Source organism: Vulpes lagopus, chromosome 1 (assembly GCF_018345385.1).
Source record: "Vulpes lagopus strain Blue_001 chromosome 1, ASM1834538v1, whole genome shotgun sequence".
Classification (NCBI taxonomy): domain Eukaryota; kingdom Metazoa; phylum Chordata; class Mammalia; order Carnivora; family Canidae; genus Vulpes; species Vulpes lagopus.
The window spans coordinates 150,381,622-150,394,277 of NC_054824.1; the positions used below are offsets into that span (position 1 = coordinate 150,381,622).

The following is a 12,656-nucleotide window of genomic DNA, read 5'->3' on the forward strand; positions in this document are numbered from 1 at the left end:
AGGCGGGAATTCAGTTAATCTAATCGCCCAATTTTATGCTTTGCATCCATTGTACACGGAAACGGACTATGTAAGTGGCCTGCACAAACAGCTGGTCAGAGGTCAGGTTGGATGAGTCCTCTGCCCCCTACTCATGCAGATATGGTGTTGCCCCTTAAAATAAGTGACTAGTCGGAGTAACAAACTGGATTCAAGTCTGATTTGTATCAATAGAGTGGACAGATGTTCTTGGGAACTGACTTCCTTTCTAACAACCTTTCCTAATTAGTGTCCAAATCCTGCCTTTGGTGGCTACAAGATGATTAGCATCAATAAAAACACCTCAGGGCATGTGCTGGACAATGGCATTTGGTAAATCACAGAGCCTGTGTGTTCTGCCCCTCAAAAGGATGGCCACAGGAAAGGTGGGCGTAGGAGGGAAAAAAATGCTCCCTCATGTGAACAGAACTGAGCAACCCCCCCCCCCCCAATACTCCTTGAAAAGTGATAAGAGAACAAAATAAAGTTTCAGGATAGCTTTTCACTTTACTCTTTCTGTAGCTCTCTGTGATAACCATATAATAGGACCATTAATAATGCCAGAATCCTGTCACTGGTCTTTTGTCATTATCATTCCTTAACCAGGAACACCTGTAGTTTGTGTTTTTTTGTATTTAAACGATTTTCTTAAAGTAATGTTGACATTAAAACAAAAGTATTTCACTGCTTTGGAAAGGGAGAGTTTTATGGTTTTTTTTTTCTCCCCTGAATGAATGAATGCTATGGACTCGGGTGCCCTTTTTTTTTTTTTTTGCCTTTTATAATGGCAGTGGGTTGAATTATATAAATGACTTTTATTAATGTGATAATATGTGTGTGATCTTGTGGGTTTTTCCTCCCTTTGCATCAAAGTCTGGAAATATTTTTATGTGTGCCATGTGTGTAGTTATAAATTCCATTTAAAAAATTAAAACACTGCATACTTCTATAAGTTGACAGCATTTAAAAACCATCTTTACTTTTGGGGAGATGACCTACCTATTGTATGCACTGTTTGCCGCTGTTCTTCCATTTCTTACATTTTCAAAAATGGTTTGCAAAGTCAAAAAATCCTTAGTGGTAAGTCTTTAGAAACCAGGAAGCATTCCCTCACCTTTAAAAGGGTAATACAGTTGTGATTTTTGTTTAGGGACTTTGAAAATCCAACCGGGAGAGATGGTGTTTCTTGAAATGCCATTATTCCCACTCTTTTCTCCACATGTTAGGTTGCTAAATTTGGCAAGTCCACTCACTGTGTGCTCTTACCAGCAGTAGTAAAGGGCCAGAGTTAAGTTAGTGGGTATGCATACAAGTGTCCAAGAAAGGGAGACTACAACCAACACATCCTTTATTTACTTGATTGAAAGTAATGGTACATACGAGGCTTAATAGAGTGTCCTCTACTTTATTCTGACTCCAGAGTTGTATTCTGATGCTTGAGACTGCTCAGCTGCTGTTCTTGTCAGTGGTTGGTTTTCTTTCAGGATCAAGGTGGGTACTTTCGTACAAAATCTTATTTTTAATTCCATCTCTGGCAATTCTTTCCTGGATTCTTAGCTTTGCATAATTATACCTACAGTGGAACCTTAAAAGAACATGAATGAGCCATTTTTAATAAAAGTTCTTCTAGAAACAAGTTTGAAATTTATAGTAACAATTTAAGATGTTTGCAGATCTTCCCTTCTTCTAAGATGGAAAATACAACCATTTTAATTTGGAGTGCTATTTGGGGTGGTTCAGTGTCAAAAATAGCTATAAACACATTATTAAGGTAGGTTTCACATAAATGAGGCTTTTTATCATGTTTAAGCTTAGTTTTACTTATAGAACCTCACCAAATGGAACCTTACATAGACTGTATTCTTTGGGTCTGGCTTGGGGGGGGGGGCTCAAAACACGAAATTCATGCAATGTGTTTTGTTAGTTGTGAACACATAAAGTAGCGTTTTCGAATGTGCTATGAGCAAGAAATGAGCTTCAGGCTAATGTTAAGCAGAAAAAAAGGTTGAGGCCTTCCTAAATGAATATCAAACATTTATCTGGTCATTTGACAAATGGCATACAACGTGTCTCCGTAGATAAACTTAAAGGCACCCCAGCAGTATGATTTTGTAAGACAAGTTTCCATTAAAAATTAAAAACTAAAAACAAAAACCCACTGAGGGGGGTGGTGGGAGTCTTCTGGAAAAGAGCATGTGCTCGAAATAGCTAATCCTGGATCCTGGATCTTCTTAAATTACTTAGTACACATACCAGCATCCTAAAGTCACCAAGATAAATCCTCCTACTCCAACGTCACATGATCTTCTAATCCTACCTGTCAAAAAGCACAATCACTGTAATTAAGTTACACACTGCCATTATCAGTCCATTTAGAAAGTGTTTGTCATACATAAAAAAAAACATACTCACTAGTTAGCAAAAAATGTCCAAGGCCAGCCACAACCGATCCTAACGAACCATACAATACTGAATCCCGTGCACAGGGAATGTTTTCAACATCTAAAATTCCTAGGAGCTTAAAGGGCTAGGATAAAATAGAATAGAAAAGAACCTGGATTGAACAAGGAAATATATTATTTCAGGGTAGTTTGGTTTGGGCAAAATTAAGCCAAGAGTATGTGCTCTGTGACAGCTGTGAATCTTGTTTACCATCTTTGGTCATCAGCTTTGGCCTGCAATCTGAATCTTTAAATGGGAAACCTTGACAATCTGACCAGAAAGCTCTTTTAACAAGCAGAACAGCTTACACCTAAACCAATTAAATTATGGTATTAGTGCCATAGTTTACTAACTGGTTTGGAAATAACATCCTGTTACTTTTACAAGCTCTTTAGGCATTTGTATGAGATGATCTGGGAACCAGATTAAAAAGCACCTGTTTTGTTAATTTGGGAAGCATAAAATGGGAAAAAGTAAAATCATTCTAACCATGTTTGCTTTATAACTATGTTCCAAATAGAGAAAGGACTACAGATTTTATTTGTATTAAAGATGTGTGCAATATATCTCCTGTTTCCTTGCCTGTGATAAGAAATTGCACTTGACTGTATTTCTTTGTTGAAGGATATAATGACCACACTTAGGGGACAGAAGGTGTGATGGGAAAAGCTGAAAATTCATAGGGTTTTGTCTTGGCTCTGCCACTTACTGCTATCACATATATTTTTAAATCTCTTTTAATTTCTGTGGCCCTCCATCTGTAATAAAGGCATTGGTTAGGTGATAATTGAAATTCCTTCAAGTGCTTAAAATCAATGAGTTTTACACTCTACATACAGTCTTCATTGGATTTATGGACATGGTCTTGATCCTGATTAAAAAGATACTGCCAGCTTAAGCTTCACGTCTTAATGTAAATGTCAAATGGAACTATTTTAGGGGTTTGGAAGGGCAGGACAGGTTATTAAAGTCATAACTTGTTTCACTGGCATTCCTATTAAGGGTTTTTTTTTTTTTAGAAAACTTAATGAGACGGTTTCCTAGAACTTGCTTAAAAGCAAGTTGTCAGCAATGTAGCTTTTAAAAAAAGCCAATTTGTCCATTTAAAGGTTTGTATGAAGCAGGACTTTAAGCCAACACCTAAAAGGTAGTGTGAAGGGGAAAAAGACTGGAAGAGATGAAGAAAGGACATTATAAAACGCCAAGTCAAGATTACAGGCTGAATTACAGTGTTCTTTGATTATATCTTTTCCTGTTTGCTTCTTTGGCTCAAAACCGCTGCCAGAAAAGAGTGTGATTTGGTTCGTAATAAAGCAAAAACTATTTTCCTGATTATTCCTTTTTTTAAAAAACTTTGTTGTCCTTGTCCTTCCCCCACCCCCAGACATACCAGGTGCTCATTATTATAGTTATAGACTTTCTTAGAGATTGGGGGATTTAAATCTTCTAGGCTTTTCATTTCATTCAGAAAAAACTCAGGGCAAGAAATGTGGAACACAGTCCTGGTGGGTGGGAGGGCGAGCCACTCTACACTCCACAGGCCGTCTGGCATTCTGTTAGACTTGACATTTCAGCTGAGGGCTAAATGCCCCACCTTACCACCCTGTCTTCCTAGGGGAGGACCAGAGGTAGTGATTAGTGCCCACTTTAGGTCTTAAGATGCAAGTGAGCCCGACACCTCAAGAACCCCAGGATAGGAAGTCCTGATGGCTTTCACGTTTGGGCAGAGGGTTCTAAGTAGGTTGGCTGCCACACACCCTGCACCATGGCTGCTTCATGTGGGTCTCCTTTCATAGAGTCCTCTAGAGTTACTTGAGGATACACCTGAATCTGCAAGCAATATCTTACTGGGACACTTGGACAAAATGCTTCAAGAAGTATCACAGTTGCCAAATACTGAAATAGCGCTGCTTAAGTCAGCTAGGAGACTAGAGGTTTTCAAGTTTGCCCCCTCAGATCGACTCCGGCCTGCCATCAGCCATGGGATTGAAGTTTAGAAAATGTGAAGGCTTCGACCTCCTCCCCCTCCAAAGAATCCACCCGATTGGGGAAACAGCTTTTAGATACCGTTTAGAAGAAGAGTAAGTTAAGTGTTTTGGGGAATGGCTCAGTCAGCCAAGCCTCTATTTTTGGTTGGGGGTCATGATCTTGAGGTGGTGTGATTGAGCCATGCGGCTCTGCTTAGTGTGGAGTCTGCTTGCCATTCCCCTCCCAGGGCTCTCAAAAATCTTTTAAAATCACCAGTTTATTTTGGGGCGCCTTCATTGGCACATTCGGTTAAGGGTCTGACTGGGTCGGTCAGGACCCAGCAGCAGGTATGCTTTGCAGCCTCTCCCTCTGCCCCTCCCCTCCTATCTATCTCCAATTTTAGAAAAAATAATCAGCTTGTTTAAAAAGACGCCTTAACAGAAGTTACATGTTTTTCAAAATGGAACCTTTTAAAACCCAACGTGGATACAGGCCAAGGATGTTGCTACCAAACATTCTCCAGTACATTTATCGGCACCACACCCAATAAAAACTAGTGTCAGTAGTGGTGAGATTAAGATACCAACGCTGGCCTCATTAACCGATGTCACAATGTAGAGCTGGTGGGGGGCTGTTCGTGCCAGGCCCCTTACATCCCTTGTGCACCTCTTACCCCCTCCTCTCCTGAGCCTGGCTGTTTTGAGCTGGCAGGCAGGAAGGGGGAGTTGACCAGACCCCCTTTCCACTGTCACTTAACCCTTTGGTTCATAATGAGAAAACCGAAGCTTGGGAAGGAGACTATTCCCAGAGGTCACATCTGGGAGGTAACAGGACTAAGTACATAACCGTGTATCTGCAATTTGTATCCAAACTGGGTAGGAACACACAGACTGATTTTTAAGAGCACACTAGGCCTCTCTACTGCTGCTACTAATGGAGAATTTTCAGCCTTGGTTAAGTCCCTTCGAAGTAGTTCTTCTTAGGATGTACGGGCTTTTCACATTTTTATTCCCTACGGAGTCTGCAACTTTAAGGTTTAACTTTTGCTTTAAAAAACTTAAGCCCTTAAACTAAGGACATTTTAGACTTCGTAGAAGTCTTGAAAATTTTAAGATTTTTTCCCCTCAACTAATAAGCTACACCCAACATGGGGCTCAAATTCATGACCCCAAGGCCAAGTATCCTAGGCTCTGCCAACTGAACCAGCCAGATGCCCCATGAAATTTTTAAGCTTAGATTTAAAAAAGCAGCTTTTCCAGCTCACCTTGATGGAACTAAGGGATGGTCAGAAGAGATTTCTAAGCTGGGCTGCCAGTTTAAAGAAACATTGAGTTAGAGCCACCTCCCCTCCCACTGCCAAACGTCCCTGCACCAGTGCCCTTTCCTTTCCTCTCGCTGCCTAAGGGGAACCGGCCCCTTCCTATTTAAACCCAGTCCTAACTGCAGTTAATTCCGCTCTTCACCACTCAAGGATTACCCCTTCCTCATTTGCACCATTCTCTCTGTAGTCTAAACCCCATCTCTCTTGACAAACTCCCCTCCCCCCAGCCTCCTAAGTTATGATCCCATTTTTCGCTCCCTTTCACTGCAAAACTAAAGTAATCTTATGTGTTGTAAGCCTCTCCTCCCTTTAATTCCTTCAAAAAGGCATTTATCCCTACACTCCACCGCTGCAGCTTGGTTGAGACAGACTGTAAAATCTACCACTCTCCATCAGCACATGTGGCAAACATCATTTGTTTTTGAGACATTTTCTTTTCTTGGCTTCAAAGGGTTGGTCAAGGCTGCCTGGTTTTCCACTATTTTCTGGCAGTTTTGTTGCTGTTCCCCCCTCTGATGAACTCTCAGGTTGAAGAACTGCCCCTGCCCACTCTGAATGTAGGGCTTTCAATTAAATGCCATTCCCAGGATGACAGACTCCCAAATTTGCAAATCACACCTAACCTCTCCCAAGTTTTTGTCTAATTCATCAACACCTTTTGTATGCAAAAGCATCCTGAGTTTAGTATTTCAGAATTATTTTTCAGGCATCACTTACTCAACCAATCTGCAGACCAAAAACCTTGATTCCTTCATCAAACCCATATCCACTGCATCAGCAAGTCCAGGATGTACATGAGCCAAATCATCCTGAACTTAAAAGGCTTCTCACCTCCACTGCTGTTACTCCCAGGCTACCATCATCTCTCACAGTATCTTAAAGCTCTTGATTTCACTCAGATGATTAGATCAGTGTTCTCTGAAAACCCTCCTTGCCTTAAAACTGCTGTGAAGGCCCTGCATGACCTGCACCACCCTCCTTTCCTATATTTCTCCTGTCCTCCCCATCTAGGTACACCAGCTCCTCCTGACAGGTGGGATTGGTTACAGCGCAGCACACACACACTGCTTTTTTCTCAGATCTCTGCATGATTGGTTCAGTAAATTCTGATTTCCTTTTTGTTTGATTCCTACAGTAGAATGTGAGTTTCACAAGGAATATTTTGCCTGTTTTGATCAAGGCTGTGTCCTAAGTTCTTAGTTTAAGGCCTAATACTCAGTAGGTCCTCTATTTTTTGAATGGGTTTATTAGTAAATTTAGAATTTACCTGCAGCACTTTCTTTCCTAGTAGGCACCTGCTAAGTTCCATATTTTCAAGTTTCCTGGAGTACAAAGAATGGGAGCAGAGTATTTAAGGGTTCTATCAGTTTGGTAACTTCCGTTTTTACCTTAGGTTTTGCTGATGCTAATAATCCCTGGATTGCACTGCAATGACCACTGAAAGATTCTTTAAAAAACTGCATGCTTCCTTTTCTGATGTTACCCTGGGCTCCTAATTCAAAGCTTGTTATCTAAATTTTTTAATCTCCTTGGTGAGCTTTGATACTAGTAATTCGTGAACAATGTTTATCAGACTTTTTAAGCCCCTGCCACACAAATCTTATGGCGCTCAGGTTTAGGGCTTGTACCTATGCACTTCACCAACTATAGTATTTTGTTTTACTAATGATGGACCAATTAAACAGGTCAATATTATCCTTTCATTCCATTTTTTTAAAGGGCTAACCCATATTTAATGAGCCTTAAATGTTGGCAGTTATGTCCTATGAAAGGTGACATTCAGAGATGAGAGGGGTCCCAGTATTTATGTAGTTCGGGTGCCTCTTGGGTAAACTTGGTTACATTAAGCATCTTCCAAATAGTAGGTGAGGCATTAAAAACAAAAAGGACCAAACATGTCGAAACTGACAAAACGTGTTTTGATATTAAATCTGGAAATCACTTATCTATCATCTACTCATATTAACCATTTGATCTTGGCCAAAGCTACATGGGAAAGTTCCAGAAAAGCAGAAACTTGGGAGTAGAAACCTTTCCGAGCCGAAGAGGGCACATCCTAAATCTGGGGACGAGGAGCCTTCGGGCAGCGGGGGTGGGGTGGGGGGATGTCTCATCACCGAGCCAGTGGTAACCTCTTTCTGAGCTTACTACTGAAAAATGGTTTTCTGCTTTCTGAACATCTGCTATCGGTCAAGCACCGAGGACGTGCACGGGGTCCCTGCAGGAGCTCGAGGCGGACGGAAACGAGACCTGCTGAGATGTGGCGGGGAGGGGGGCCCGAGGGTCGCACGCCGGCGGGGTCGGCCCGGCCAAGGCATCCTCGCCGCACGCGGAGGCGAAACCGGGCGGTTCACAGAGTAGCGCACGCGGAAGGGAGACGCCGAGCCCTCCCGCCGCCCCCCCGCCCGGGCCCGCGTTCCCCGGGGCACAGCCCCGCTTCCAGGGCTCGCAGCAGTCGCGGGGCCCCCGCGGAGTGCTGACCGCGACCGGCCCTGGGGGCCCGGGAGACGCGCCCCGTTGCCCCTTTACCTTCCCCTTGGTGGGCTCGCCGGGCTCCGGCGTGGCGGCCATGGCTTCCGGTGGGCGCCTGCGGCCCCGCCCCGTCCGCGCCGCGAGCGGAAGCCCCGCCAGCCCCGCCCCCGCGCGCCCGCCCCGCCCCCGCGCGCCCGCCGCCATTTTAGGGAACGTTTCTGCGTCTCTGCAGTGGCCGTGCCGAGCCGTCGCCTGAGCTGGGGGGCCGTCTCCTTTGTTTAAACCAACTGGTGACGCCTTCCCCCCGGGGGGCTCTCCGCAGCCCAAAGGGGTTGGGGCCGAGAAGGGAGGGCGGCTCGAGAGACGCTCCTGCACCAGGATCCTCGGCGGGTCCGCCCTGGCGCCTCGAGCCCGCGCCGCTTCCCGCCCCAGCCCCCTCCTTCCGCCCCGACCGCCATTTCTAACCGTCGACCGCGGGCGCGCGCCTGCGTGCCTGAGCGTCGGGTGCGCGCGCGGGGCGGGGCCGGGGCAGCGGGCGCGCCGCCGCCGCTTTGTCCTGCGCGCGTGCCCCGCGGCCGGGTCGGCGGCCCAGCCCGCCCTCAGCCCCGGCCCGCCATCCCGGAAGCCGGCCTGTGCTCGCTCGCAGCCCGCGTCCCCTGCACGTCCTTTGTCCTTCCGGCCCCAGGACGCGCTGTGGGTGCTCCCGGCGGCTCCTCCCCGCGCCGGCAGCCGTGGAGCCCCGAGCGCCCGCCCCGCCGCCCCCCTCTGTCGCACGACTTAGTGGCTCCCAAAGAGCGCCGCCCGGCTCGCCCGAAGGAGACTGGGGACAAAATGGCGGGCGCGCCCGTGGGCGGACGTGCGTCAGGGCGCCCGGCCCGAGCGAAGCTCCGGGGCGGAAGAGGCCGGGCGGTGGCCCTGCCCGTGCGGTCCGGGCGCCCTCCGGTGAGTGCCCCGCCGCGGCCGCCGCCCGCCCCGTGCCTCAGCGCCCTGCCCCCGGGGCGCGTCGGGCCGCTCCCCCGACCCACCCCGGGCCCGCAGCCGCGAGCTCTCGGTCTGGAAGGTCTTGTGCCACGGAGGACGGAGGAATCCCGTTGTTCTGTGGAAAAGTACCAGGGGAAACCCAGAAATCCTGTTGTTTTGTTTTTGTTTTTACTGCGACTTTGAAAATCGTAAACTACTTTGTCAAACCTGCCCTATTTTGGGGAAGTATTTTTATGTCACTTCTTTGCATTAACATTTTTCACATTTTTATTTTCACAAAATAAAATTTTATTTTCACAAAAGCTGCGTGATAGTGCGTAATCCTCATGCATGTTGGTTTTTCTTCACACTTTACGGAGAGACGGTGAAAAGTAGAAAAAAACAACGAACTTTTCCACCCTCAGCCCCGCCCGCCTCTCCTAAGGTGAACTCACCGGTTCTGCTGTGTCTGTTTCCACAGCGATCTTCTCTCTCCTTTTCTCCTTGACGGAAACAGCGCCGGGGTTGAGGAGCAAAGTCTCCACAGCGTCCTCCGGCTCCGCACGCGGTACAGACACACCCCGCGCTGAGGTCTGCATTCACTCCTTTGACCATTTCACGCTCTTGGGAATTTTTTCATGGAAGTACCTTTAGATTTGTCTCATTCGTTTTAAAGACCACTCACCAGTCCTTCAAACCTCGTTTTCTGACTGACCGGAAATTTCCGTGTTTTTTTTTTTCTCCCACTAATCCCCTCCCGCCCCCGACCCCCAAATGCTTCATTCAGCAGCATTCTTCTACTTCTATCTTGGTGCACAGGTTCACATTTTTCTGGATTGGGCTGGATGGATTTCTGGAAGTGGCCTGATCTGAGGGGCTATGCATATTAAACATTGAATCCCTACTGCTAAACTGTCCTCCAGAAATGGTACCAATTTACGTTCCCAGGAACTGGGTGTGAGGGTGCCTGTTTCCCCAACCTTTTTAACACCGCTTGTGTGTTTTGAAATTTCTGCTGATCGATGGGTGAAAAGTGGGGTCTAACTGCTTTAAACTTCCTGATAGCCAGTTTGAGCGTTCTTTCAAATGTTGATTGGTCATTCTTTTTTTTTTTTTTTTTTGATTGGTCATTCTTTTCCCAAGAATTTGTAGATCGGTTTTGTGCATTAAAAATTTTGGTTGTGTATGTGATTTTATTAGTTTATAGCAGCTCTTTACAGTTTTGGCTTTTCACTCCGAACAGTTGCTTCTACTTCACTTGGTTCTTAATTTTGTTTATGGACACTTCCTTTTTAACCTTAAAAAAATGGAGTCTAATCTGTCCATTTTTTAATGACTTTGATCATGGGTCTTGCTTATAAGCCTTCTTGACTCTCATAATTTAAAAATGCTGCCATTTTGAAAATTATATTCATATGCTCCCTTTCTCAGTAATAACTTTCTCTTATTTCTTGAAAGGCCAACTTTTAGCATTATTGACCCAAGTTTATTTTATTCATTTTATTTATTTTTTGTTTTTGTTTTTTCATTTTATTTTTTATTTTGCATTTTTTCTTTTTACCTGGTATCTTGTTTTTTAAAATTTTTGTTTTGTTATCTTTTTTTCTAGCTTTTGAATTGACTCCTTAGTTCACTTACATTCCACCTTTCCTGGTTTCTTTTTTTTTTTTTTTTTTAAAAATATATATTTTTTTTAATTTTTATTTATTTATGATAGGCACACAGTGAGAGAGAGAGAGAGGCAGAGACACAGGCAGAGGGAGAAGCAGGCTCCATGCACCGGGAGCCCGACGTGGGATTCGATCCCGGGTCTCCAGGATCGCGCCCTGGGCCAAAGGCAGGCGCCAAACCGCTGCGCCACCCAGGGATCCCCCTTTCCTGGTTTCTAATGAATGTATTTAAAGTTATAAAATTTCCTCTGAGAATTGTTTTATCCCATGTTATGTCATAGATTTTGACCGGCAGTGTTCCTATTACCTTTTTTCTCAAAATTTTAATAGTTTCAGCTTTTTTTCCCAAGTAAGTGTGGATATGATCTTGGGATTAATTTTTAGTGCTTTGGTTTTGTTCTACACTGTGGCATATGTATTTCTACTTTTTGTAATTTACTGATTTCTGTGTCACCTAAGAGATCGTTTTGTGTATATCCCATAGGTATTTGAAAATAATGTGCATTCCCTGTAATAACATTAAGTTAAGGATATTAATTATAACAGTATAATGGATATGTTATAAATGTATATGTAAATATAAACTAATAGCATACAATTAAGCTTATCATTCATTTTTTTTTGTATGGTAAGGGCATTTTCATTGCAAGCAACAGACTCTAATTAACTTAAACAAGAAATGTACTAGGAAGATGTGGAGAAACTCGCTTTTGATAAAAAGTTGAAGAGCCATGTCTTGAAAAGAATAGCATCCAGGACGGTTATTGCGGTCTCAAGGGCAAGAAGTAAAGGAGACTCTTCAGGGCAACAGTGACAGCAAGGAATGATACTTGACCTGTTCAATCTTTTTTTTTTTTTTTTAATTTTTATTTATTTGTTCATGAGAGACACATACAGAGAGAGAGAGAGAGAGAGAGAGAGAGAGAGAGGCAGAGACACAGGCAGAGGGAGAAGCAGGCTCCACGCAGGGAGCCCGACGTGGAACTCGATCCCAGGTCTCCAGGATCAGGCCCTGGGCGGAAGGCAGGCGCTAAACCGCTGAGCCACCCAGGGATCCCCTGACTGTTCAATCTTATTCCCACCATGGTGCTTTGCTTTTTTAACCATGCTGTGTGTTGTAAGACTCCCTGTTTGTTTGGCAGTGGATGTAGTACTCTTAATGAGGTGGTGCTTTAGCATAGTGGATAGAGTGAGACCCAAAAAATTCTACCTGTTCCTTCTCTCATGGTAGCTATAAATCCTCTGGCTCACTGCCCAAAGTTTGTGCTTTCATTTTCTCTTGTGGGAGAGAGCATCTGTATCACTAATCCCATCCTAGAGAGCTACAGTCATTTGCTGGCAACATGATGGTGGGAGGGAAATGGGAATGTCAGTTTAGGGGTTTGGCAGGGCTGTGCTGGCAGAACTCACTTTTCGAAGTTCTCTCTTAGACAATTTAGCTCTCTTTTCTACCCCCTTCCCTGCATCCTCTCAACATGGGTGCATCACATTTTAACGATGTTAAACCAGGATTCAGTGTGGACATTGTCATGACAATGTAAATGTTTGTAGCTGGGCCGTGTAGAGTACTAGGATTCCATTTCTTTTCTTGTAAAACTTTTTATTTTTTTGGAGTTAATAATTGCTTTATTTGTTTATTTGCTTAATTTTATTGGAGCTTGGTCTGACTGGCTCTTTTTTGCATAAGAAATCTGAATTTCATTATATAATACTTGGTTCTTGGGATCCCTGGGTGGCGCAGCGGTTTAGCGCCTGCCTTTGGCCCAGGGCGCGATCCTGGAGACCCGGGATCGAATCCCACATCG

At 44.5% G+C, this 12,656-nt stretch overlaps 1 protein-coding gene across 2 annotated transcripts; it reads right to left on the reverse strand.

The window, feature by feature from the left end:
* Positions 1-1,349: 1,349 nt before the first annotated feature.
* On the reverse strand, positions 1,350-8,502 carry LOC121488496 (cytochrome c oxidase assembly protein COX20, mitochondrial). 2 transcript variants are annotated; one of them, XM_041750947.1, is made up of 4 exons: positions 8,279-8,440; positions 2,431-2,545; positions 2,272-2,335; positions 1,350-1,603 (listed from the first exon to the last, which is right to left on the reverse strand). In XM_041750947.1, the coding sequence occupies exons 1-4, from the start codon at positions 8,423-8,425 to the stop codon at positions 1,465-1,467; spliced, it is 465 nt and encodes a 154-aa protein (XP_041606881.1). In that variant the 5' UTR covers positions 8,426-8,440; the 3' UTR covers positions 1,350-1,464. The 2 variants fall into 2 exon arrangements, with proteins under 2 accessions (XP_041606881.1, XP_041606882.1); XM_041750948.1 differs by having other exon boundaries at positions 1,408-1,603; positions 2,272-2,331; positions 8,279-8,502.
* Positions 8,503-12,656: the final 4,154 nt, after the last annotated feature.